This window comes from Peromyscus maniculatus, chromosome 1 (genome assembly GCF_049852395.1).
Source record: "Peromyscus maniculatus bairdii isolate BWxNUB_F1_BW_parent chromosome 1, HU_Pman_BW_mat_3.1, whole genome shotgun sequence".
Taxonomy (NCBI): Eukaryota; Metazoa; Chordata; class Mammalia; order Rodentia; family Cricetidae; genus Peromyscus; species Peromyscus maniculatus.
In genome coordinates, this window is record NC_134852.1 from 35,470,025 (window position 1) to 35,496,990 (window position 26,966).

The 26,966-nt window shown below is 51.7% G+C and overlaps 1 protein-coding gene across 6 annotated transcripts in view; it reads left to right on the forward strand.

The window, feature by feature from the left end:
• The first annotated feature begins 7,294 nt into the window (after positions 1-7,294).
• Akt2 (AKT serine/threonine kinase 2) overlaps positions 7,295-26,966 on the forward strand; it is a 49,868-nt gene continuing 30,196 nt past the window's right edge. Inside the window, exons 1-3 of one of the 6 annotated variants that reach the window (XM_076574823.1) lie at positions 22,294-22,459; positions 23,076-23,195; positions 25,355-25,485. In XM_076574823.1, the coding sequence (XP_076430938.1) occupies positions 25,440-25,485 (46 nt within the window). In that variant the 5' untranslated portion in view covers positions 22,294-22,459; positions 23,076-23,195; positions 25,355-25,439. Of the gene's footprint in view, positions 7,506-22,287; positions 22,460-23,075; positions 23,196-24,211; positions 24,418-24,607; positions 24,631-25,354; positions 25,486-26,966 lie in introns of those variants that run through there. The other 5 variants (XM_006995816.4, XM_042273325.2, XM_006995817.4 and 2 more) reach the window with 5 other exon arrangements.

Genomic DNA, 26,966 nt, shown 5'->3' on the forward strand with positions numbered 1-26,966 from the left:
CTGACAGCACAGCATAGGTGATGACTCACTTGAAATCTGCATTTCTAGAGTTCTCTGTCCTTTCAGGCACCTCAGCAGGTGTCTTCTCAGCAGACTGCACTATTATCTAACCCTGGGAAGGGGCCTTGTCAATTTATCAGTTTCAGGAACTTCCTGAGATGAGTTTTATTTACCTTTTCTTTCCTGGATGCAAATTGCTAGACAGAGTGCTAGAGTGTGTGTGTGTGTGTGTGTGTGTGTGTGTGCGCGCGCGCGCGCGTGCGTGCGTGCGTGCGTGCGTGCGTGTGTGTGTGTGTGTGTGTGTGCGTGCGCGTGCGTCAGTGGTAGGGTGCTGGTGTAGCAGGCACAAGGCACTAGGTTCAATCCCCAGCACTGCAGCACTGCAAAATAAAACCAAGATCTGGGGTAGTTTCTTTTTCTTTCTTTTTCTTTTTTCTTTCTTTCTTTTCTTTTCCTTTTTTTTTTTTTTTTTTTGTTGTTGGTGTTTTGAGATAGTCACTGTAACGAATCTCTGTCCTGCTGGCCATGGAGACTTATTATTATGAAAGCTTGGCCTGTAGCTTAGGCTTGTTCCTAACTAGCTCTTATAAATTAATTTAACTCACTTATATTAATTCGATCTGTCATGTGGCATTACCTCTCTTCCATCTTGGTTCCTCCTATTTCCTTTCTGTCTTTCTGGCATCTCCCACGTGCCTGGATTCCTTCCTTTCCCCAGAAATCCTGCCTATACCTCTTGCCTAGTTATTGACCATTCAGCTTTTTATTACACCAACCACAGTGATAAACCTTCACACAGTGTACAAATACCCTACAAGTCTCTCAGTGTTGCTTTGGATGTCCTAGAACTCAAAGATCCACCTGCTTCTGCCTTCCGAGTGCTGGGATTAAAGACGTGCGCCACCATCATCTATCTGGCTTTGTTCTTTTTTCTTGGTTTAAATTTTAATTATTTAGCCAGATCTCCACTTTCTTCTACCTTCTGAGTTATGGGATTAAAGACACTTATTTACATTTTTTTTTAAAAAGATTTATTTATTTATTATGTATACAGTGTTCTGCCTGCATGTATGCCTGCACACCAGAAGAGGGCACCAGATCTCATTACAGATGGTTGTGAGCCACCACGTGGTTGCTGGGAATTGAACCCAGGACCTCTGGAAGAGCAGCCAGTGCTCTTAACTGCTGAGCTGTTTCTCCAGCCCTGAATTTTCGATTTTTAAAGATTTATTATTTATGACATGTATGTGTGTGGGTGCCCATGGAGGCCGTAAGGGCTTCTTAACTCCTGGAGCTGGAGTTCCAGATGGTTGTGAGCTGCCATGTGGGTGCTGGAAAGCAAACCTGGGTCTTTTGCAAGGGCAGCAAATACTCTCAACCCCTGAGCCATGCCCCTCAACCCCTGAGCCATGCCCCTTAACCCCTGAGCCATGCCCCTTAACCCCTGAGCCATGCCCCTCAACCCCTGAGCCATGCCCCTTAACCCCTGAGCCATGCCCCTCAACCCCTGAGCCATGCCCCTCAACCCCTGAGCCATGCCCCTTAACCCCTGAGCCATGCCCCTTAACCCCTGAGCCATGCCCCTCAACCCCTGAGCCATGCCCCTCAACCCCTGAGCCATGCCCCTCAACCCCTGAGCCATGCCCCTCAACCCCTGAGCCATGCCCCTCAACCCCTGAGCCATGCCCCTCAACCCCTGAGCCATGCCCCTCAACCCCTGCTTTTATTGTTTTGCTTTGGCATTTTTGAAATGGGGTCTTATCATGTCTCACCTAGTGCTAGGATTACAGCTCTGTGGTACCATAGTCAGCTGAATAGTTTCCAAAAAGTTGCCAGAATAGTACAGAGTTATCTTTTTTTCCCACACCAAAGATTCTTTTTGCTAACATCTTAAACAGGCAGATGTACTAAGTGTTACAATGTACCAGTGAACCAAGTGTTAAGAGCCCCGAGTTTCTTCCAGTGGCTTATTCTTGGTAGATGTCCTCTTCTTAGTCTTCTTCTTCGATAATCTCAGGTAGGGCAGGTAGGCCTCAGAACTTGCTGTACAAGTTCAAGTTGACCTTGAACTCTGACCTTTTCACTCTGCTTTCCAAATTCTGGGATTCTGGATGTGTCACCACACACAGCTGGCTTGGTTCTAGTCAGTACCATGTCACATTTGTGTTGTTAAATTGGACATAAAGCTGCCAGACCTTCAAGTTAGTTGACCTCTGTTTCTACTCCTCTGACCTGTGGCAGTTTTCTGAGTTTCTTTGATGACTTTTAAAAGTGTTTTGGTTTTGTGTGAGACAGGTCTCACGTAGCCCAGGGTGGTCTTCAACTTTTGATCCTCTTGCCTGTTCTTAAGTGCTTAGATTATGGATTTGGCCGCCAAGCCCAGTTTATGTGGTACTGGAGATAGAACCTGGGTCCTTGTGCATGCCAGGCAAGCATTTTACCTACCGAGCTAGACCACAGAGAGAGAGACAGAGACAGAGGGGGGGAGGGAGAGACAGAGAAAGGGGGGGGGGTGGAGAGGGAGGGAGGGAAAGAGTATGTAGGTATTTGAAACAGGCTGCCATGCCCATTTCACATGCGTCATTTAGATGTCATATAAGGGCTTGCTTTTATACAGCAAGTGTTCAGAATAATACCACAGATGTTCCTCAGATTTCCATAGAAAAGGTTGTAAGCCAGCCAGTTGAAGTAGGGATGAGCAGCTCGTATGGTGCCATCTTGTGGCGAGAGCTTAAATATAACTAATACATCTCCTTATTGGGTAACTCTTTTTAGGGGGGGGAGGGGGGGTTTGCAACAGGTTCTCAACATGAAATATATATAGAGAATTTTTTTTGAGAGAGGATTTCTCTCTCTCATATAGGTTTTTTGTGTTTTTTTTTTAAACTGGGTGTAGTGGTACACCCAGTGGTACTTGAGATTCTGAGGACCATCAAAAATTAGAAGCCAGGTGGGGCATGGTAGTGCACACCTTTAATCTCAGCCCTTGGGAGACAGAGGTAGGCAGATCTCTGAGTTCAAGATCAGTCTATTCTATGTGAGTGAGTTCCAGGTCAGCCAGGGCTGCACAGTGAGATCCTGTTGAATTTTTTTTTTAAAAAAATCATTCCCTTTTATTTTTAGCTAACTTTTATTTTACTTCTTTTTATTTTGGTATGCACCTATTTTATGCTGAATTTATTCCTGTGCTGTAAGTTTTTGTTTCTTCAGTTTCTTCTGGATATCTTTTTTCCCTTGTGCAACCTCTTCTGGCTTTGAAATGATTTGTTCCTTTTCAGTGAGGATCATCTCATTGTGGCAAGGGGAGCTCACATACGGGCCAATCCGACCATGAGCTCTGTAAAGTTGTGGGCACATCTTAGGGATTTTGTCCACTGGATGTGTTCAATGACTGGACAAGCTGCATCTAAGCCCTTAAGTCCAGCATCACTCTGCATTTGTAAGCATGTGCAGCAGAAATCCAGTGCTCCTTTGGCCGCCTGTGTAAAGCCTCACTGTTTGGCCTGAGCACAGATAATGAGACCACAAAATATATGACTGCCAAAATATATTGCTTCTTTAAATGACACTGTTCAGACACTTGGACCTTTTTGGCTATGCATATCCTGATGGCCTGGGCAGTTTCATGGGTGTTTTGTTTTTGTTTTTGTGTTTTAGATTTATTTATTAATGTATATACAGAGTTCTGCCTGCGTGTATGCCTGCAGGCCAGAAGAAGACACCAGATCTCATTATAGATGGTTGTGAACCACCATGTGGTTGCTGGGGATTGAACTCAGAATCTCTTGAGGATTAGCCAGTGCTCTTAACCTCTGAGCCATCTCTCTAGCACAAGAGTGTTCTTAATGTGAACATGTAGATTTGAACCTCTTGATTTGCGTGATTTTGTAGGGTTTTCTGGGTCAAGAGAGTAGTGAACCCTCTTCACAGGTCACCTCAGGCCTCTTAAAGGAAGAACTATTTTTTTATTTTATTTTATTTTTTTTAAAGATTTATTTATTTATTATGTATACAGTGTTCTGTCTGCATGTATGCCTGCACACCAGAAGAGGGCACCAGATCTCAGTACAGATGGTTGTGAGCTGCCATGTGGTTGCTGGGAATTGAACTCAGGACCTTTGGAAGAGCAGCCAGTGCTCTTAACCTCTGAGCCATCTCTCCAGCCCCTGTTATTTTATTTTTTTGTTGGTTGGTTAGTTAGTTGGTTTATTGGGGATAGAATCTCATGCAGTCCAATTGGTTTGTAATTTACTATGTAGCCAGAATAACTTTTTATTTTAAGATTTATTTATTACGTATACAGTGTTCTGTCTGCATGTGTGCCTGCAGGCCTGAAGAAGGCACCAGATCTCATTACAGATGGTTGTGAGCCACCGTGTGGTTGCTGGGAATTGAACTCAGGACCTCTGGAAGAACAGCCAGTACTCTTAACCTCTGAGCCATCTCTCTAGCCCAGGAAGAACTATTTTATTTGTTAAAAATAATCTGGTGGTGGTGGTGGTAGCATACTCCTTTAATCCTAGCACTCAGCACTCAGGAGACAGAGGCAGGCAGATCTCTGAGAGTTCAAGGCCAGCCTGGTCTACAGAGCGAGTTCCAGGACAGCCAAGACTACACAGAGAAATCCTGTCTTGAAAAAATATATATTCTGGAACCCTTTTATTAGTTTTAGTCATGTGTGTGAGTATCTGTGTATACCACATGCATGCTTGGTCCCCACAAAGACCAGAAAAGTGTTGTAAACTGGTATGTGGGTGCTGGAAACAGAAGCAAGGTCCTCTACAAGAGCAACAAGAGCCCTTAACTGATGACAGGGTCACATTATGTAGCCCTGACTTGGCTGGAACTCACTCTGTAGACCAGGCTGGTCTTGAACTCACTGAGATCTGCCTGCCTCTGCCTCCCAAGTGCTGGGATTAAAGGTGTGTTTGTATTTAGAGTGTATGTTTGTGGCCATGGTGTGTGTGTGTGTGTGTGTGTGTGTGTGTGTGTGGTCAGAGAACAATTTGAGGGAGTCAGTTCCCCTCTTCCACTACATTGGTCCCAGGGATGGAATCCAGGTCATTAGGCTTGGCAGCAGGTACCTTTACTTTGCTGAACTACCTTGTGAGCCCAACATTACCTTTTCTGATAATGTAAAATTGGATGCTAGAAATGTTGTCTCTCTGGGTATAGTGGCACCTGCCTGTAATCCCAGTGCTTAGAAAGGCTGGCGTAGGAGGATTCCCATGAGCTTAAAGATAGCTTGGGCTGTGTAATGAATTCAGGCCCACCAGGGCTGCATGACTATTTTTCTGAAACTAAAACATTCCCTTTCCACCCCACCGAACGAACTTCAGTCCTCTGAAAGAGCAGGGGAGTGTTGTTAACTGCTAAGCCCTCTCTGAAGATCCTAGTCTTGGGATGATGATGATGATGATGATGATGATGATGATGCATGGTGGTCTTGCAAGGACCTGAGTACAGTTCCCAGCTCTCACATAGGGTTGATTACAACTGCCAGAAACTCTAGCTCCAGGGTAATGATGCCCTCCTCTGTGGCTTCTTGAAGCATCTGCACTCACGTGCACCAATCCCACCCATAATAATTAAAAGAAACCTTGAAGTTTTGAGGTAGGGTCTCCCTATGAATCCCAAGCTGGCATGGAATTCTTGATCCTCCTGTCTCAGCCTCTGCAGAGCTGGGTCATAGGTGTTCAACCCTTTGCCCTTCCCTTCTCCTGAGAGCGTTTTCCTGTGGGTGATTTTATTCCGTCTTTCATGGGCTCAAGTTATTCCATAAGAGAAGTTATAAATCCCACATTTATTTGGATATATATCATGTGCATTAATATTTCGGACTCACAGTTCAATAAGAACTCTTTTCTATAAGATACTCCAAGATTTTTTTCAGTTTTGCAGATGTGGATATAGAAGATAGTTTGTCCATAGTCACAGAAGAGGATATTCTAACGTGGGGTGGGTTGTTTTTTTTTTTTCCCCCCCGATGGCACTCAGCGATAACCCTGCCTCAGCCTCCCCCGTGGATGCTGTAACAGGCCTATCACCATGGCCGGCTTTAGCTGAACCTTAACCAACCCCAGTTCTATGCCTTTTGTTTGTGTGTTTGGTTGTTTTTGTTTGTTTGTTTGTTTGTTTGTTTTTTTCCCGAGACAGGGGTTTCTTTGTGTAGTTTTGGTGCCTGTCCTGGATCTCTTCTCTGTAGACCAGGCTGGCTTCGAACTCGCAGAGATCTGCTTGGCTCTGCCACTCCAGTGCTGGGATTAAAGGCATTGCACTGCTCGGCCCAGTTCTATTACTCTCTCTCTGTCTCTTTTTTTTTTTTTTTTTGGTTTTTCGAGACAGGGTTTCCCTGTGTAGCTTTGGAGCCTGTCCTGGAACTCACTCTGTAGCCCAGGCTGGGGGACTCACAGAGATCCGCCTATTCCTCTTTAAGAAAGACTGGGGGTGGGGTGGGGTGGGTGGGGGGAGAAAGGAAGGAAGGGAGGGAGGGAGGGAGGGAGGAAGGAAGGAAGGAAGGAAGGAAGGAAGGAAGGAAGGAAGGAAGGAAGGAAGGAAGGAAGGAAGGAAGGAAGGAAGGAAGGAAGGAAGGAAGGAAGGAAGGAAGGAAAAAAGCTAGGAACTATCCGGTTGGTGCCCTTTAATAAGCCCAGGCAGGTAGATCCCGGTGAGTTAGAGGCCAACCAGTGTCCAGGTAGTTCCAGGACAGTCGGGGTTACTCAGAGAAACCTTGTGTCAAAAGAAGCCAAATAAATAAGTCTAGGACAGCTTTCCTGATGCTACGACTCTTTTAATACAGTTCCTATGTTCCCCCCAACCATGAAACTATTCTCGTTGCTACTTCGTAACTGTAATTTTGCTACTGTTACGAATTGTGGAATCATAGTGTAAAGAGCTGTGTTTTCCCATGGTCTTAGGTGACTTCTGTGAAAGGTTCGTCGTGACCCACAGGTTGAGAACCGCTGATCTAGGAACTAGGAACCCAAGAGTAAAACGAGATCAAAGCGTATGTAAATAAGGCCCTTGGACTGCCGGGAAATAATCACTTTGGGCCTTCGGGGAAAGCCAACGTTGGCATACTATTGCGCGTGCGTAACACTCTCCCTCCACCGCCAGAACGAGGCTCAAAAAAAGCCCACGACGGGAGTTACTTAAGATGTACGCAGGCGCGCTGCTGTGGGCCCGCCTCCTCCTGGTCTCTGCGCTTGCGGTCTGATGTTTTCTGAGGCCATGCCCATGGTCTTCTTACGTCAGTTCCTGTTTGTGGCTGGAAAAGGCGGTATTTCCGGCCAGCGAGTGGGAGGGGGCGGTGAGCAGGGGCTGGGGGGAGGGGGCGGGGGGGCCGCGCCGCGCGAGCCGTTGGGCCTGACTCGGAGAAGGCGTCGCCGCCGCCGCCACTGCCGCCGTTGCTGCCGCCAGTTAATATTAGGAGCGGGAGCGAGCGCAGCGTGGCGATGGGCGGGGGTAGAGCCCCGCCGGAGAGGCTGGGCGGCCGCCGGTGACAGGTGAGTGCGCCAGCGCGTGTCCCCAAGTGCCCTCCCCTCCGCGATGGTCGCGTCCTGGCCCCCCGCGGGGCCGCGCTGGGCCGTACCACCGGTGCCCGCCGGGCGGGGACCACGGACCTGGAGGCTCCCCCCCCCCTTCCGGAACTGAGTGGGGGCGGCTGCTCCGGGGCTCGGGGATCAGCCCAGAGGGACGGGGGTGGGGGCGGCGGTCCATACCACTGCGGTGGCGCGGGGGAAGTCGCTCAGTGTGCACGGGCTGGGGGCTGCCCCGGGGGCCGTCCGGGAGCCAGCTCCTGCTGGGCTGGGCTGGCCGTCCTGCGTGAGGCAGCGCACCGAGTCTAGTGTAGAGGGCTGTGCCGCTTGGGTGCTTTGGGAACCGTTCCTATAGTGCACTTAGAGGGATGGGAGCGTCTGGAGAGGAGTCTGAACCAGGGTGGCCGCAATGGGGCCGTCAGAGGAGTACCACGTAGACATGAGAGAGCCGTCCTTAGTATCAGGAGGAGAGCAGGGTTGGGTGGAGGGCTGCGATGTTTATCATATTTGAGGCACAGGGTGCCGGGAGGCCTGGATGAGTGTTAAGGAGCGTACTTTTGGGGGTGTGATGCCGAGTGGGCGAGGAGTGTTTTCTGCTTCCTGTAATGTGCAGGGGGTAGGCGTTTACACTCAGCTCACCCTTTATTGAACTTCTTAATGACTTTGGGGAGAACGGGATCGTTACTGGGGTGCTTTTTATCACGGGTTGTCTGTCCCCTCTCCACGCCAGAACCCCTCCCAGGTTATTTCTCTTTAAGGTGTGTGGGACATCCTTTGGCAAGTTCTTTCCTTCCGTGGGTGGAGATCTGTCTTAGAAGTCACTGAAGTTTTCTGATCTCTAGTCTGGCTCCCTATTAGGAAAGGGAGGGGCTGTTGGGCTTGGATTTAAGGAGCTGTGCCTCTGGACCTGCTTGTCACCTTTTGAGAGGAAGGTGTGTTTTGAGGGACAGCTCTTCTCCAGAGCAAGGCGAATGGGATGGCTTGATTCTCAGAATTTGGGGACCCTATTTCTCTCTTTTGGGGCCTGGTGACCAGCCTCTGCTGGAAGAATATAGGGTTCAGATTAGGTTGATTTCCAGCTTGTCTACTCTTTGCTTCCCAGAGAAGCCGTTCAGAGTTCAGGTACTGCCTGCTGTTGTAGGCATGGATGTGAAGAGGCCTACACCAGTCCAGTCCACAAAGTTTCTCCATCCCTGGCCACGTGGCTGCTCATGCCTCCTTATTACCAGCTCAACCTCAGGTCCTGTTGACGCTCCTACTAGCCGAGTGATAACAGTTGGTCGTGGAGAGGTTGAGTGCTGTTTTCCCAGCTGTTCCTCTCTGCAGAGGCCAAGGGACTTGGAGGGGGCACACTTCACCCAGCTCAGTCTTGCCTAGGGAGGAAGGCCACTTTATGTTGCTTGGGATTGTTACGTTCCCCCACAGATCTACTTTCTCATTGTGGTTCCTAAGCAGGGAACCCCAGAAGTGTGTGGTCAGTGTCCCTGCTCCTTAGGCTAGCCTGTGACCTTGGCTTGCCCCATGACCTTTGCCCCAGGTCTAGATTTCCTGGAGGATTGGCTGCAGTCCCTGATTGACCTAGCTGACCAGGCTGGTGATATGATCAAGGGAACAGACCGTAGCCATTGCTCTATAGCATTGGTGTCTATGCTAACTGGCTTTCATGTGCCATGGTTCCGAGAGAGAAAGTCTAAGTGTGGTTGAGGCAGTGGGTACTCTCTAGGGTTTTTGTCCATTAGGGATGTGCTTATCCGGTCCTCTCCTGGTAGCTTTTGAAGCTTTGCCTGGCAGAGTTAACAGGAGCAATAAACGTAATGACTGTGAAATTGATGGCTGACTGTCACTCAGTGCAGTCAGTGTGCCACACACTGTATCGGATGCCTCGTGTTCTATAATAGCAGACCCTGTTGTCATGCCCTCCTTTTTTTTTTTAAGGATATGTTTCTTTATTATGTCTACGAAAGAGGATGCCAGATCTCATTACAGATGGCTGTGAGCCACCATGTGGGTGCTGGGAATTGAACCTGGGTCCTCTGGAAGAGCAGTTGGTGCTCTTAACCACTGAGCCATCTCTCCAGCCCCCATGCTCTTCTTTTTAATTGAGGAAACCACAGGGACCCACCATTTACAGTGATAGTGAAGAGTGTGTGTGATTGAGAGTTCCCACCATGCGAGATATGTGATAGGCCTTTTGCACATGGCTTCATTTAAGTCTCAAAACATACTGACAGTTGTCTACTTTATAGAGACCTAAGGGTGAGGTAGGAATGTTACGCCTAGGTCATAGGGAAGGTAACTGAGGCACTGAGCCAGGATGGCTTTTGCTTGTGACTACATACTCTGTCTTCAGCCTTGGGCCTGTGGCTTTATGTGGTGTTTGTTTCTTTTCTTTCTTTCTTTTTTCTTTTTTTTCCTAAGTCAGAAATTGAGGCCTGAAGGAGGAGGTGCCTGCCTCCAGGTCTTACCAGACCCCTTCAAGGCCAGGCTGGGATTTAGACACAGAGTACTTGGGTCTGGGACCATGGTGTATTTGCTCAAGAGGTCCTGGACTGTAGCGGGTCTCCCCCTCCTGACTCTCCGTGGGCACCTGCCTTCTCCCCATGCTGGGGTACGTGAGTGTTCTTGCCCTTGGCAGTTTCAGCATTTCTGCTCCTGCTGGAGAAACCTGGAGACAGAGCTGAGTTAGATGTCTTTCAACCCTGGGCACATGTGTGCTGGGGGCAGTAGGAGCTAGCAGGAGAGCTGTGGGGCGGAGGGGGGGACATGGTGGCAGCTGCTAGGGACCCATGTTAGAGGCAGGAGGAGGGTGATCTCTTCTGGCTGTGTGATTGGGGCCACAGTGTTCACCTTCATGCAGTGGGCTCCAGAAAGCACCCACGTCCAGCTGCTGTGCGGAGTCAGTGAGTTAACTGGTAGAAAACTGCTACCATGGTGCCAACCATGGTGGTCTCTGGACATCCAGAACCTGTCGTGGGACTGAGGCACCTGCCCTGTTCATCACTTACTTTTGATTCTGTCAGGTGTCTAGGGACCCAGCTCTGTCCAGTCTTCACCCAGACATTCAGTGTCCTGGTCCCCAGCTTCTGTAAAGAATTGTGTTGGGCTGGCAAGATGGCTCAGTGAGTAAAGGCACTTGCAACCTGAGTTCAATCCTCAGAACCCGAATAAAGGTGGAAGGGGAGAACCAACTCCACAGAGTTGTCATCTGTGCTCCACACGCATGTCATAGTATGCACCCCCCAATTATGCTCATGTACACACAACAATAAACCCAATTTTCAAAAAGGCTGTTGTGCAGTTCTAAGCACAGGTGCTGGTGGTGTGGCTTTGAGCGGATGCTTCCGCCTTCTTGATGCCCCTCTTCATGTGATCCAGGGGGGATAGTGCCCTCCTCAGATGGCAGCAGGGAACCTAGATCCTGCTGCCTCCTCTGGCTAGTCCCAAGTGATGGACAGGCGTGTGCTCAGTGTGCTCTAGCAAACTGTATTCATGTTACTGCTGCTAGAACTCTGAGGGCCCTCGCCAGTCTGTAGAAGCTTGTCAGAGGGCATCAGGAAGGCAAGGCTGGCATTAGCCTCTCTCCCAGATTCAGGGACACGGTGGCAGAGTCAAGTATGCTAAGAAGTGCAGCCCCCTGCCTCTGCTCATGTAGTTACTGCCTTCTGTGGCACAGATTCTGGATCCTTCCCAGAGTTCCAAGTTGGGTGCTTACCTTGGTGTGCTTTTATTGAACATCTACCACAGCCATGGCGTGGTGGGAAGGGCGGGAGTAGGCAGGGTGTTTCATAGGTGGAGACACTGGGGTACTGACAAAGTCCCTATTCTGTCGGGTGTGGGGCCGCACAGGAGGCAGATAGATAGATGCTGGTGGATCGCTGTGGGTTCCAGGACAGCCTCATCTACAGAGTATGTGCCAGGCTAGCCAGGGCTGCTTTGAAAGAGCCTGTCTACAAAACAAAAGTCCTTTGTGGAGCTGAAGGAGACCAATAAGGGGTAGGTAAGCAAGGAGTGGGGTAGCTGCTGGGTGGTGGGTTTGGCTGAGACCACGGGCTTCCTCGGCGGCTTCTTCAGATGTCGAGGCAGGGGAGGGCTCTAAGCTGGGTAAGGCCGGACAAGCATGGGTGAGAGGAGGACAGCCTGGAGCAGCAGGGAGACCGTAGTGCCGAGGTGTGGTGGGGGCCTGAGCCTGGTGAGGGGCAGGAATGCTCCACAGGGAGAGAGGCCTGCATGGTCGGTGAGCTCGGGTGGCTAGGGGATGGGGTGTGTGCTGCTTCCTCAGCCTGGGAAGGAATTTGGAGTCGGAGGATTTACTCAGTTGGGTGGTGACTTTGGCCTTGGAGGTTCTCAAGCTTCTGCCTGGGGCTGGGCGCTGTTTCACATGCCTCCCACTTCCCCCTTGAGAGAATAACTGCTTCACAACTGCTTTGGTGGAGACCACTGGTTGCCTCCCTTTTCTGTGGTTTCACACTGTGTTCCCCAGGGTCATGGCTGTCACATTTAGGGATTGAGGTGGGGACTCAATGGGCTGACTTGTCCACGCATCCCCAGCTGGTCTAGCCAGCTGCTGTGGCAGAGTAACAGAGTGGCTGTCACACCGACAGGAAGGGTCCTGGCCGGGTCTGCCCACTGCTTCCCTGCTGGCCTCCAAAGCTGGAAGGAGCAGGTCTTGGGCCTTCCCTTCTAGTGAAAATGAGGACCGGCTGGTAGTGTGGCCCCATAGCAGGTTAAGGTCGGTGTCAGGAGTGCAAGATAAAGGAGGTCTGGAAAGGAGAGGGATGGCACTATTTGGTGTAAGTAAGTGGTGGTGGGGGCTTCCTTAATAAGATTGACATGTGGCTTTAGCCTAGAGCATCACCGTGGAGTTGTGGCAGGCTCCGAGTGAAAAGGTGGAAGGGGTCGGCTCTGGCTGTTCCTTAATGGCCCTGAAAGCCCTGTGCCTGGATTAGGCCCTCAAGTGGAAGCCCTCAGATGCTGTGTTTGTATGGTTTGGCTTCAGGGTCCCCTCAGCACAGAGGTGCTTAGTGGGCCCGTGAGGATGTCTTCTAGTCCGGCCCATGAGCCTCATTCCTAAGGCTTGATGCTGTAGGCAGGAGCCCTGGGGTGTGTTTTCCAAGGTTGATCTGGAAAGAGCAGAGTGAACCTCTTGGGGGTCTACACAGACCCCAGGGATTAGGGATGGGAAGAGGCATCGTCTGTGGTCGATCTCAGTCAGGCCTTTGGAGAACCCTCAAGCACCCTTCTGTGGGCCTCACTAGCTTCCTGGAGCTCTGCAGAAGGCCCTCCTCCGCCACCAGGCCTCCAGGCTGCATGGACGGGTGGTTCCGTGGCAGACAGACTCTCTGGACAGCCAGCCAAGCAGCGAGAGGCCCAGCTGGGGGAGACAGTCTAGGAACAGGACCAAGAGGGAGGGAGGACGGCAGGGTGAGATCTCAGCCTGGTCCTTTGGGGCAGGACCCACTGCCAGCTCAGCACCCACAGCAGGGCCTGTGCTCTGGGTGGGCTGTGCAAGGAGAGACTCCATGTCAGAGGTCCCTTCGGCAAGTTCATCTACAGATGTCTTTCTGAGGGTGAGGTCAGAAATCCAAGCTTTTCTCCCATTTGCCACCTCCGTGGCCTTCCTGAATGCGTGGGGCTGCTGCCACCGCTGTTCTCTTCCCAGACCTGCCCTTGGACTCCTCACTCTCCGCTGCTGATTGGACCTTGGATGGCTGGTGGAGAGCTCTGCTTTTAGTATGTGAGGTTGCACCTGGGTTCATTCTCTGAGGTGCAGTTTGTTCAGTTCGATGTGGAAATGTTTCTGCAGGGTTATAGGAGGCTTCAGGAAGCTAATGTGGAAGACAGCACCCTCCTGTTGAGAAGTGCTTGATTGATGGAGCTGTTGCTGCCTTGGTTCATGGCACCTGAGAGAAGATCTGGGGTGGGCAGCCTGTTCTTGTGGGCTGGAAGAGTGGGTTCAGCGTTTTGGGAGTTTGGGGAGCATAGGGCCTGATGAGCTATGATGCCGACTCACACTGAGTTCCTGTGTGTGCCCTGTGCATTAGCACTGTACCCAGGCATGGCATCCTGGGGCATGGGAAGGGCTCTAGCCTCCAGTTAGTTAGTAGATGAGACACTGAGGCACACAGTGATACCTAACATCTTTTGCTTATTTTGGTTGTATGTGGTGTATTCATTTGAGTTTATGGGGGAGCGTGCCCATGTCAGGTCTTCTATAATTTGCTGCTTTACTGCCTCAGACAGGATCTCTCACTGAACCCGAGCTTGCTGTTTCATCTAAGCTGGCTGGTCAGTGAGCTCTGGAGGTCCTCTTGTCTCTACCCCCCAGTGCTGATGTTGTGAGCTTAGAGTTTTACGTATATGAGTGTTTTGCCTGCATGTGTGTCTCCGTACCATATGTGTGCCTTGGAGTCCAGAAAAAGGGTCAGATGCCTTGGAACTAGAGTCACAGATGGTTGTGAGCTGCTGTGTGGCTGCTGGGAACCAAACCTGGGTCCTTTGCAAGAGCAGCTAATGCTCTTAACTGCTGAGCCATCTCTCCAGCCCCTCTGCCTGGCTTTTCTGTGGTGGCTGGGGATTCAGACTTGGGCCCCTGTGCTTACAGAGACAGTGCCTTCACACTCTGACCAGCTTCTCGGCCCTCTTTGGAGACAGGATCTTGCTGTGTAGCTCAGGCTGGCCTGAAAATGGTCACCATCCTCTCGCCTCAGTCTCTCCAATGCTGAGATTACAGGCATACCATCATACTTGGCTCTGTGAGTTTTTTGTTTTGTTTTGAGGCAAGAGTTCTCTGTATAGCCCTGGCTGGTCATGTGCTATTGTTGATGGACCTGTCCCTTTGTGTCTTCTGAATTTTGTTGTTACAAGTGTATGCCATCATACCTGGCAGAAACAATAAAAAGAAGGCCAATTTGTTTGTTTGTCTTTTCCTTTTATATTTATTTGGGACAGGATCTTGTTATGTAGCCCTGGAAAGCCTGGAACTATATAGACTAGGCTCTTATTCACAGAGGCCCACCTGCTTTTGCCTTCTGAGTGCTGGGATAAAGATGTGCGCCATGATGCCTGGTTGGGTCGTTTTTATGTCCCACTCTGTCAGTACATTTTTATTGAGTCCTTTCTATGCCATGTATGGTTCGGGTTGCCCGGGATAGCACCCAGTCGAAGCATAGGGGCAAGGAAAGCCTGTTTGCCCATGTGAGTGGCCTAGGAAGGGAACAGGTGTGCTGGGGGGCCTGGGAAGCTCCTGAGGAGAGAGCAGGCAGGCTGGGAGGGGAGGCTGGGGGGGGCTGGGAGGGGTGGGTAGGGAGGGGTGGGCTGGGAGGGGTGGGCTGGGCAAGGTTGGGAGGTTAAGCCCAACGGAGTTGGCTAGAGTGGCTGGAGCTGAGCGAGTCCTCGAGGACAGATGGCAGGAACTTGGGAGTGAGGAGTTAAGGTTTCATCCCTCAGAGGAAGGCCAGGAAGCAGGTAGGGTGCCTGTGTGAGGGGAGGCTGGGTCGGGGTCGTGGCCTTGGAGATGGGCAGACAAGGGCACAGAGCCAACTATGGTCCGCTCTGTAGATGGGCTCTCTGAGAGCTTGGCTCTGCGAGCTGATGTCCAGAGGCCTTGGAGTGGAGCCTGGGGAGTCTCTGTTCTTCACCTGTGCACTTTCATTTAGATTATATGTTATTTTCAGAAACTCAGCCAGGTGGTGGTGACACACACCTTTTAATCCCAGCACTGAGGCGTCAGAGATAGGTGGATCTCTGTGAGTTCGAGGTTAGCCTGATCTATAGAGCAAGTTCCTGAACAGTCAAGGCTACACAGAGAAATCCTGTCTCGAAAAACAAAACAACAAAAGCAAAACAAAACAAAACCCTAATATAGGCATGCTGTGGGTCATCTTTATGATTCCATCCCAGCCCTAGTCACATGTTAATAAGCTGCTTCCTGGCCTTTACTAGCTCGGATTCTGGATGGTCTTGGATCTCAGAGTTTGCCTTTGTGTGAAGGCTGCCATTTCCCCCAGGGTTGTCATACTCTTGGCTGTAACCTGAGCATACCTCAGTGGATTGCTGTGCATTGCAGGGGTGTAAAAAATTACCTTCTGTTTGTCTTTGTCTCGGTCTCTCTCAAGACAGAGGCTCACTGTGCTGGCTAGCCTGAATCTCCTTGAATAGACCAGGCTGGCCTTGAACCCACAGAGATGCACCTGCTTTGATCTCCTGACTGCTACCATACCATGCCTAAAAAAATTGTCTTTTGAGTTAACATAAGCACATAATGTAAGTCCTGTCGGTGCTTAATCCTGTTTTCCAGACAAGGGAGCAGATGTCCAGATGTGCAGCCCCCTGGAAGGGGTGCAGCAGGATTCTGGTGGTCACTGAGGCCTGCCACCTAGCATGCCTATTTCCAGGGTAGGATGGACATGGATGGGACTTCTAGCTGGGTGCCATGATGCCCTCTCAGCCAGAGAACACTGCCCACTCTCCTCCTTCGTCAGGCTCCAGGTGTTACATTACAGGTATCTAGGGAGCTGCCCTGCAGCCCAATGGCTGCTTGTCATGCGCTCTGTCTGTACTCTTAAGTGATGACAGTAAAATGTAGGGAAACGTGGTTCTTCAGTACTCTAGCAGTAGTTAGGGGCTCAGTGTCCACTGTTCTGCCAATACAAAAGTTGGATTGGTTTGCTCTACTTTAGGGACAGATGAAAGTTTCCCGCACTAGTTTAGTGCATTGTCCGGTGTGGTTTGTGTTCCCAGGTTAGGCTCTGGCCTCAGCCTGTTTCTCTGCAGAATGGGGAAGGTGGTAGCAGTTATCCATCAGGACTCATCTGAGCTTGTGCCAGCAGTTTGGGAGAGCCCCTGGCTGTTTGCTCCTGGGTACCCTCCGAGCACAGGCCCTGCTTCAGAGTACAGCTAGTGATGACGATGAAGCCGTCAGCCAGTTAGAGACCTGCAGTGAGTGTGTGTGTGTGTGTGTGTGCACAGCATGCATATGTGTGTTTGAGACAGCTGCGGTCTGCAGGTGTCAGATGAGGAGGCCTGGCCTGGGCATGGGAGAGAGCAATGTGAGAAGCCTGATGGCTCTGTCTCTTGGGAGCCAAGGCAGACAGAGTCGCAGGCTTAGGGTCTGATGGCAGCAGTCTTTGACTCTGTGTGTATCTTAGCTAAGTACTTCCCATCTCTCCTCCTTTTCTATCAGGTATGGTTCCTATGGTCCCCAAGTGAGGCCCATGGTCTAAGTGTTGGGACAGTGGAAAGGAAGGCTGTGAGACATCCTGTCTCACCGAAGACCTGGGCTGCTACGCTAGAGGCAGAAGGGTCCACGTGAAGCCCCTCACCCTGCCTGTTTCAGGTCCACGGGTCTCCATCTCTTTCCCAGGGAGAACCAAAGCCTTCAGAAATGCCAGGCCTGGCTCAATGGCTCTTTTCTCACTGCAGAACCTCAGTCCTGCCAGGAATGCTCTTCTCCCAGCTTTCCATGGGGCTCGCCTGGTTCCCATTTTTGCTCAGATGTTACCATCTCCACAAGCCTTCCTGTGACCTGTGGTCTTCTGTATACTGCCTTTCTCCTTGATACTGAACACTTGGAATATGCTGTATAATTTTTCTGACTTATTTTGCCCTCTCCTCCCATAGCAGGGGTTCTGGTCACAGATGCACCCTTGGTGCCAGTGCGGACACAGTGGACACTGTGTTTAGGGATCCAGTGAATGGGGAGTATTTGGTTTTACCTTTACTTGGGGGTCTAGAACACAAAATCTGTGGTTCTAGTTGTTGGCCTTCCTGGAATTAAGTTCTAGGGCTGTGATGGGGACCAGGGCAGGCTCTGTCCCTGCCTTGTGTGGCTCCTGGGCCAACAGAGGAGGCCACATTGCCAGAGGCTAGTAGAGGTCCATTTTGTGAGGGGAGAGGCAGGCTGAGCCAGGAGTGTCAAGAGCCCTTGTCCTGGGAGGAGGCATTCAGGGAACGTTTCCATGAAGAATGGAGGATTGGGCTGAGAAAGCATGGTGACAGCATCCTGGCCTGGGAAAACAGCATGTGCAAAGGCCCTGGGGGAGACCCAGGGAAGGGAGGATCATGTGTGTTGGTCTGCGAGGCTGCAGTTCGGAGGAAGGGCTGAGGCAGGTGGCCTTTGACAGCCTCTGTAAGGGCCTAGGGTGTGTCCCATGTGTGCCCCCGGGAAAAGGCCCATACACTGTCAGCTGTGCTTGGAGAAGCCCACTGAGTACAGTGGTGTTCTTGGTTTGTTTGGAGAGCATGGCGAGGCAGACCAGAATACTTGACATGATTTCTGGGGGTGCAGTGAGGGGAAGGTGTGTGTGTTGGGGGAGGTGGTGGAGAAGACAAGAAAATCTGTTCCAGGCTTATTCTTGTCCCAGGCTCTGGCAGCTGCCCACATCTTCATCCTGACTTCAATCCTACCTGCTTCAGGAGACAGATGGGTGGGTGGGGGATGTGTGGTGAAGAAGAAAGTTAAGTCTTTTAAATGCCACCATCTCACCAAGGAGGTGGAGTAGGTAAAAATTGACACGTTCAGAAATACCCGGTGTCTCCGCCCACCAGAGGGAATTATAGTAACAGCTGACCCCTGCAGCTGCTGCTTTGGGAAGTGTTGCGTTTGCATCCTGAGGCTGCCTAGGTCCTGCCCCTGGAACTGTGGGCACAGCTCTTCTGACTCCTCTTTCTGTGCATGTGACACGTAAGCACCTGCCTCCTCAGGCTCTGACGCTCGGACAGGAGAGCCATGCTGCTGACCCTCCGTCCACTTTCCTAAAACGCCTTCATTAGATGAAGGTGTTGAGGACGGTTTGGACTGTCTAACATCCGCAGACCTTGTCTTAAAAAATGCGAAAACTCGGTGTAGCAGCCTTTCTCTCCCTCCTCTTTCCTTACTTGTGCTGGGATGGAATCCAGCACTCCCATATTTGAGGCGAGCATGCTACCGCTGAGCCTTCCCTTAACCCTCTGGTAGTTTTTATTTTGAGACCGAGTCTCACTAAGTTCAGGGCAGGCCTTGAACTCCCTGTAGCACAGGAGGTCCTGCACTTGTGATCTTCTGGCCTCAGCCTCATGAGTATCTGGGATTATAAGCCTGTGTCACCAGGCTGGGCTTTGCCACAGTATTTCTGGTTTTTTGTTTGTTTTGTTTTTGTTATTGTTGTGGTGTGTGTGTGTGTGTACGTGTGCACGTGTGCTCGCATGCATACATGTGCCATGCCATGCACGTGGAATTCAGAAGACACCTTTTGGGAGTTGCATTTCTCCACCATATGGTTCTGGGAATAGAACTCAGGATGTCTAGCTTGGTGTAAGTGCCTTCACCTCCTAAACCATCTTAACCAAGAAATTAGTACCTTTGTGGCACCCACCCACAAGAGGGTGGATAAACAAACTGTGTTCACATTCAAAGGGCCACAGTGCTAAAACACAGGAGACCAAGTACAGCAGAACCAGAGAGAGAAACCAAACACGAGGTAACCAGCAAGGCAGGCCAGCTTCACTGGCTGCATAGGGACCTCTGTCTCCTGAGCAACTGCAGTGAGATCAAGGAAGGACTGTGAGGCGGGAGTGCCTGGACTGGAGAGGACCAGAGTGGGAGGATGCATGTGAACCAACAGTGCTCCCTTGTGAGCACATGGCCCTGCTTTACCTTTGTGGTGTTACTGTGGGAAGGAGACTTTCTCTACGCTCTATCATAGGAAATTGCCGTATAGAAGATCTCCGGTTTGGGAGTTGAGATGGCGTGGAAGAGCCCAACTTGGGTCTCTGAGCTGCCAAAGCAGGAGTCTTGCAGTCCTCAGAAAGGTGCTTGTTTCAGCCTCCTCTCTAGGAAGGAGGACTCCAAACCTGGGACCTAGGTTCTGATCCCAGCTCTGCTATGGCTTGGCCATAGCAGTGAAGTCATAAGTATGGTCAGCTCTGGGCAGGGAGAGGGATGGTTAGAGATGGTCCCCAAGGGGCTCTGGCTACAACTGGTGAGATTTATTCTCTTTAAGAGCCAAGTACAGGGGCTGGAGAGATGGCTCAGTGGTTAAGAGCACTGGCTGCTCTTCCAGAGGACCTGAATTCAATTCCTAGGGACCACATGGTAGCTCACAACCATCTATAATGGGATCTGATTCCCTCTTCTGGTGTCCCTGAAGACAGGCCACTCATATACATTAAATAAATATTTAAAAAAAAAAAAAAAAAAAGAGCCAGGCACGGTCACACACACCTGTAATCCCACATCTGGAAGGCTAAGGCAGAACTGTCCCGAGGTTTGGGACCAGACTGACTACACATTGAGTTGTAGCCCAGCCTGGGCTACAATGTAAAGCCCTGCTTCAAAAAACACAGAACAAAATGCTGCAGAGTGCATAGGTACCATAGATTGTATGTCTTACATATCAGACACTCAGTAACACCGTTTTAAGTTGTCTTGGAGGGCTAGGCATATGTTTCAGTTGGTAAAAGGACCTACCTGATGTCAATCCCCTGACCTGTGAAAAAGCCTGGCTTGGGGGCTAGAGACCGGCAGATCCTTGGGGCTTATCTGAAGGGAAAGATGGACAGGGCCTGAAGACTGTACCCAAGGTTGTCTTCTGGCCTCTACTTACACTGTGCACGTATGCCTGCACACAACCACACACACACACATGCACACACACACACACACACACACACACACACACACACACACACACACCATTGTCTTTAACAACACTGTATTTCCATCTATTGAGCTTATGTACTATCCTGAATGGCGTTCAAACAGAGGTCCCCTTCCTTAGAAGCCAACTATCACAGCTCTGGGGTTAGATACGAGAGGTAATTACTACATAATACCAAGGACCTGAGCTGGCAGTTCATGGGCAGAGTAGGGTCCACGTTGTCCCAGCTGGGCAGCCTAGAGAACAAGCGAAGCTCAGCAAAGCAGAGTTCCTAGGCTTAGCCGGGTGTGAGACCTACATAGATGCCAGCACTGTCCACATTCCTTCTCCACTTGGAGATTCGTGATCACTGACGCCAGAGCCCTTCCACCCTGAGCCCAGCCCTCCTGGGAGGCCTGCGCCGTCCCCTCAGGCCCTCTGTTCCAGCGGCACTTGGCTTCTGAGACACACCAGAACACCTCAGTGGCCCCAAACACCTGTTCCTTAAGGGAAGGGAAGCCCCAGGGCATAGGCCAGGCCCTGCTCATACCACTTTGAGAAGCCTTCCAGATTCCTTACCACACAGCACGGGCAAAGCAGGGGCCCTTGCCTGTCCCAGTTATCACTGGATCCCCACAGCCTTGCCGTCTTGGGCGAACGAAGGGTGCTTGATAAAAATCTGAATGGCTGTGATCCCACAGACCTGTAATCCCAGGGCTCAAGAGGCAGAGCCAAGCAGATTGCAAATTCAAATCCTTTTGGACTTTAGAGTAAGTTGTAGGCCAGTATAGGCAACTTGAGACTATGCCTCTTAAGAGTCAAAAAGAGGGTTTTGGGGTATGGCTCAGTGGTAGAGAGTTTGCCTAGAATGCACAAGACCCTAGGTTGAATCCCCATTTCTGGAAGGAAAAGAAAAAAAATCGATGAAGTGAACATATATAGAGCAAAGCCTAGAAACAACTCGGACAAGCTCGATCCCTCTGCAACTGGCGGTGGCCTCTCACCCCTCAGTGGCTGGTCTCCCTGCCAGACCCACAGATGGGCTCAAAGAGGCAGGAGGGCAGCGGGGATCTGCACCGACCAATGCCGTTGGTCAGGAGTGGGAGCCCTTCCTGACACTGCAGAGTCCTGCTGAGGCGGTGGCAATGAAAGCCCCCACCACATTTTGTCCCAAAGCCTGTCACCTACCACTGATCCAGGCCTTTCCTCTTAGAGGAGGGACTGTTCAGAAAGCAAACCGGGAGACAGGATCCTGTCATTGACGGCAGCATCTGCTTGTGAGAATTCAGGACTGGGGCAACCTTTCTCAGGAACTGCTGTCTGCTGGTCCACTCTTACAAGAGCATTTTGATCAAAGTCGATGATGGAGAAAATGTCTGTGTGCTCAAAGGAACATCTGCTGCAGAATACTGCAGGAAGAGCTGCTTCCTGAGAAACTCCTGGTTTCGAATAGCCATACCTTGAGTTTTGATTATTACTGATCATTTTCATGATGGCCTCACCATTTTGTACTGCTACAGTAGCCACACTTGGCATTGTGAGTTTTTTTTTTTTTTTTTTTTTTTCGAGACAGGGTTTCTCTGTGTAGCTTTGCGCCTTTCCTGGAGCTCACTTGGTAGCCCAGGCTGGCCTCGAACTCACAGAGATCCGCCTGCCTCTGCCTCCCGAGTGCTGGGATTAAAGGCGTGCGCCACCACCGCCCGGCGTCATTGTGAGTTTTTAAGGTGGTATTAATTCATCTCTGTCTCTTCATAGCTATTAAGATTTGTGTGTTTCTTGTTTGGGCATCCTTCCTGTGAGGGATCCTTGTTCTTTTCATCTGGCCTCCCAGGTGGCTCGTGTTTAGTCACCAGCTGCAGCCCCAGCCCAGCCCTCAGCGCACTCAAGTGTGGGTATTCTGGGAAGCAGCTAGTGGGTGGTGGGGCCATACAAGGACTCCCTGCTGGTGTGTGATGCAGAAGGGTAGGCAGGACAGGCCCCCTCCACGTGCTCTTGAGTTCCCCAGGCAGGCCTCTGGCCCCTATGAGTGTCCTCAGCCTGCAGCTCCTCAGTGAGCAGGCCATCCCCTTGGCTATGATGCCTGGAATTTCATCACCGCAGGACTGCGGCGTCACAGACACCTCGGCGGAGGCGCCACCCTTAGTGGGAGGACGGCTGGAGCCAGGCAGGACGCAGGGGATCTTCCAATTCCTCCCCCTGCTCTTGCCTGCCTGAGCTGCTGCTGACTTCTTAGTTGAAACTGTAAAAAGTGGCTCTGGCGTGTGGAGCTGTGGCCAGGGCCCCTGCCACTCAACTGGGAGACCCAAGGTAAACGGCTTCCCTTTGCTGAGCCTCTGTCCTCACTTGGGCCTATTATAGCCCCTCTGGTAGGGCATTGAGAGCTCAGTGCCCTCCCTGAGGCCACCAGGTTGGCAGTGGCTCTCGGGCTCTGAAACCTTGACCATTCTTGGCCCAACTGGCTGCTTTATGTAGCTTTGACAGCAGCAGCTGTGGGGAGGCTGTCTGGTAGGTGCCAGGCTCTCTGCGCACACTAGGTGCGTTAGTGCTGTTGCTCCTGGGTTGCAGAGATTTAAGAGGCCACATTGCTTTGGGCTCTTAGCTTTCTACCCCAGCTCACTAGGACGTGTTCTCGACTGACCCATAGCTGGGGACAGTTCGGTGTTTTGGTGTGGGCCCTTGACCCTAGGCCCTGGGCAGTCTCTGCACTCTGTCCTGCCATAGAGCTTTCTACTTCGTTATCCTGCCTGCGATTCTTTCCATGTGCCCTTTGCTCACTCCGTTGGTTCCTTGAGGCTTTGCTCACATGCGCCCCCCAACGCAGCCCCATTCCCTGCTGTTTCCTCCTTAGTGTTCTTCTGAGTACCTCTCACCCCTGGCATTGTTCTGCGGAGTATGTGTGTGTGCTTCTGTCTTCTCTCTTCAGAATGTGAGTTTGCGAGGCCAACCACTGTGTCTGGGTGGTGTTCTCCAGTGTCTGGAGCCTAGGACACTCGAGAAGATTGGTGCAATGGGCCTGGTTAGGTCCCTGCAGCTCAGCCTGTCGGTGAGAATCAGCTCATTCATTGCTTGGCAGTGTCAGTGCTGGGCTGGCCCACTCTAGTGGTGTTAATGGGTGGGGGGTGGGGGGGGAGCTGCCCAAAGGGTCTCTGGCTGCACCCAGTGCAGCTTTGCGTTGAGACCTGAGAGTGCACTGTTCCACTGAGCCCCAAGGAGGGAAAGTATCCAGAAGGTGTCAGCAGGGAGGCTGGATGGCCTGAGCAGCCCTGTCATGATAGTGCACCCTTGCTTTCTTGGTTCAGGAACCACTCGTGTGGCCACTTTGGAGCAGGGAGGACTTTGTTCTGTTTTCGAAACACATTGGGAAGCTGTGAAGGCTTTGGACATGGAAGGACAAGTCAGATGTAGACGGAAGGCTGAGGAAAGTGGGAGAGGACTGAGCAGGGCAAGTGTGCAGGGTGGGCGAGCAGACAGCTGCTGGAACGAGACAGTGAGACGGGTCAGCCTTGAGTGCCAAACTGAGGACTTGGGCCTTTTTGACGAGGACATGGGGAACCATAGGGGATTTTGAGCTAAGAAAGACAGACTCTTTGTTTGGCTGTCCTGGAGCTCACTCTGTAGACCAGACTGGCTTCCAACTCACAGAGATCCACCTGCTTCTGCCTCCCAAGTGCTGGGATCAGAGGTGTGCGCCACCATGATTGGCTTAAGACTGGCTCGTTTTTGAGAGTCCTTTGGCTGCTGAGTTGGGACAGGGGGGTAAGCCTCCAGGCGAATGTGGAATAGGATCCTGCCAGCCAGCGTAGAGAGGAAGTGGGAGGTTGACTTTGGTGGGGTGTTTAGGGCCGAGAGCCTTTGTGCTCCTGTGTGTTTGGGGTCTACATGTGGGGGAGGCTCTTGTTGCTGTCTCGGCCCCACACTCCCTCGTTGCCTTTGTGGCTTGGAGTCCAGCTTGTGCTCTCCCACCGCCCGTCCTCCCCGTGTTCGGCCACCTCGCCCTCCCTTCACTCCCTCCCGCTTAGCTCCCTCCTTCTGCCAGGGCCTGGGCAGCCTGCCACTGTCACATGCCAGGCAGTCCTGTGTCCAGCCCACCAGCTCCCCTGGGGCACGAGAGAAAGCTGATGCCCATGGTGTCCCTAGGGCCAGCTGCCACTTCTCCAGGGGCCTCTGTAGCTCCTGACCTGCTGTCCGCAAATAACCCTGGGTTGGGAGAGGCAGGCACAAGGCACTTTGGGCTCCATGGCCCCAGTCCAGGCCCAGGCTTCCAGGTAAGGGCCCAGCTGGTGGCTGCCCACATTTGTCCTCCCCCCTTCTGCTCAGGGAACCTGAGACTTAACAGCAGCTTCGGCGTCCGTTAGTCTGTTGGCTGTTTGTCCCTGAGGACAGATGCAGAGGTCTTGGAGAAGGGACCAGGACCTTGGTCAAACCCCAGGACTGGCCTCTAGGCTCCAGACGAGTGTGTATGCAGTGGGTTCCCTCAGGTGCCAGAGCTTCTGAGACTTGCATTTTTCTCATTCTTGGTGGGAACAGGGAGGAAACGGAAGCTGGGATGACAGGGACCTCCCTGTACTTGGGAGAAGCAGTATTTATTTTGCTTAAGGTGGCAGGTTGATTTGGAAAGAAATGAGTGTGTGTATGAGTCTGTCTGTCTGACTTGGGGGCAGGCAGATGCTGGTGGCTTTGAGCACACCCTGGGTGCCCAGGGCTGTCTGATTCATCCTGGGTTACCTCAGTGCTGGGGCGTTGGGGTGAGGCAGGGGGTGGGGCTGCAGCTACCTTGCTGTCTTCCTGTCCAGCCTAGGTGTGAAGGGAAGAGCTTTGGTTTTTGTTTGTTCGTTTGTTTTTTCGAGACAGGGTTTCTCCGTGTAGTCCTGGATCTCACTCTGTAGATCAGACTGGCCTCGAAATCAGAGATCCCCCTGCCTCTGCCTCCTGAGTGCTGGGATTAAAGGCGTGCACCACCACCACCACCACCACACCCCCCCGGTTTAGGGAAGAGCTTTGGTGCAGAGCCTGTGCACATTCAGCTCTTTTGGGACCCCATGTTTCTCCCTCAGGATTGGGCCCCAAGGGAAGAACTCTCCCTGGCTCCCTGGCTCCCTGGCTCCCTGGCTATACCAAATGCCCGGCCAGCCACAGAGCCAAAGGGCCTCAGAGCCCAGGCTGGGGCTCCCACCCTCACAGCTCCTCTCTTGTCTCTTGTAGACCGAACTGTATCCGAGGCGCCTCCTGCATGTCCTGCTGCCCTGAGCCATCCCAAGCTAGGTGACAGCGTGTTAATGCTGCCACCATGAATGAGGTCTCTGTCATCAAAGAAGGCTGGCTCCACAAACGTGGTAAGGCTCACTTTTGCTCCCAGATTGTGTGTCTCCTCTTGCATCCCGTTCTCCTCTAGCACCTGTGCTCCAGCTCAAGGTACCATTACCCTGTGGCCCTAGCTGGGCACCCCTGAAGGAGCCCAGATAAGGATTCAGGCTTGGCATCTTTGTCAGTGATCTCATTCATACCTCCATCTTACAGATGAAGAAACTGAGGCTTAGAGGGGGTAGTCATGTGGCACTCAAGTAACACAGCCAGGCGATGCTCAGTGCTTATTTATCAAGTAGTCATTGGTTGTAAGGTTCCGGGACCTTGTGGAGACCATGTTCCACCCGGAGTAGTAACACAGTAAGTAAATAGATACAGTGTTAGGTGGTAAGAAGTGCCATGTGAATGAGGGGTCAAGGGGCTGGGCAGAGGCAGGCTTGTGGGGAGGCACTCTCAGGAGGTGACAATGAACAGAGCCTGGAGAAAGAGGTGTCCGGTACCAGAGCCACCAAAATCGCCTGGAAAAGGTGTCCCGTGGGAGGGTCAGAAAGGACAAAGGCTCAGAGAGCTGCGTGTGCCTGGTGTTTCTAGGAATATTGTAGCTGGAGCAGAGGGAGATGGAAGCTGAACAGGCGGACTCACGCCCCACAGCTCCAGTCCTCTGCTGGGGACAGGAAGCCTGGGATACCGGGAGCCAGGCGGGACCTAGTCCAGTTGTGTGTGTGACAGGAAGCTGAGGCCCTGGTGAGGTCATGGATAGAGAGGAGACTAGACCTTGAAAGGCCAGGCTCCCCTGTGCCTGTACCAGATGCCATGTGACACTAGGAGGCAGATAAGGAAGCAGCATGTGCCGAGAGCTGGCTTTGTTGCTGCTGGCCTTCAGGGACCTTCTCCTGGGTGGGAAAGGTGGCAGGGCTGAAGAAGCTGGTCCACAGACACTTCATTCCCTCAGTGCTTAACTCATGCCGTGGCTCCTGTGTGCTGGGGGCTGCTCTGGACCTCAGAGACGCAGTCAGGGGTCCCGTCTGCATGGTAACATGTGACATCCTGGGGAGGTCAGGTGTCAGGCAGACCTTGCTATCCAGTGATGGCCTATGTTATGAAGTAAAATCAAGCAGTGAGAGGAAGGTGGGTATGAGGCCTACATCGGGGAGCCATGCTGCATCTGGTGGTTGGGGTGGCTTCCTGGAGGAGCAAGAGTCCCATGGTTCACAGGCAGTGGCACGTGGTAGCAGGACAATCGGCATCCTGAGGGGAGCAAGAGGGGCACATTTGAATAACAGATGGCCGATGAGGACCTGTCCTGCCAGCCCACATGGGATGGGCTGCTCCTCGGGGCCAGCAGAACAGCAGAGGGAACCCATTTCCTGCCTCCTCACAGCAGGCGGCATTCAGGGCACTCCAGTGCCTCAGACTGAGCCCTGAGTGAGTTTGAGACTGTCAGATGCAACCATCCAAACATTGTCACCTGACAGATCCTGACATTGGCCCTGTCACTTCCTTTTGACGT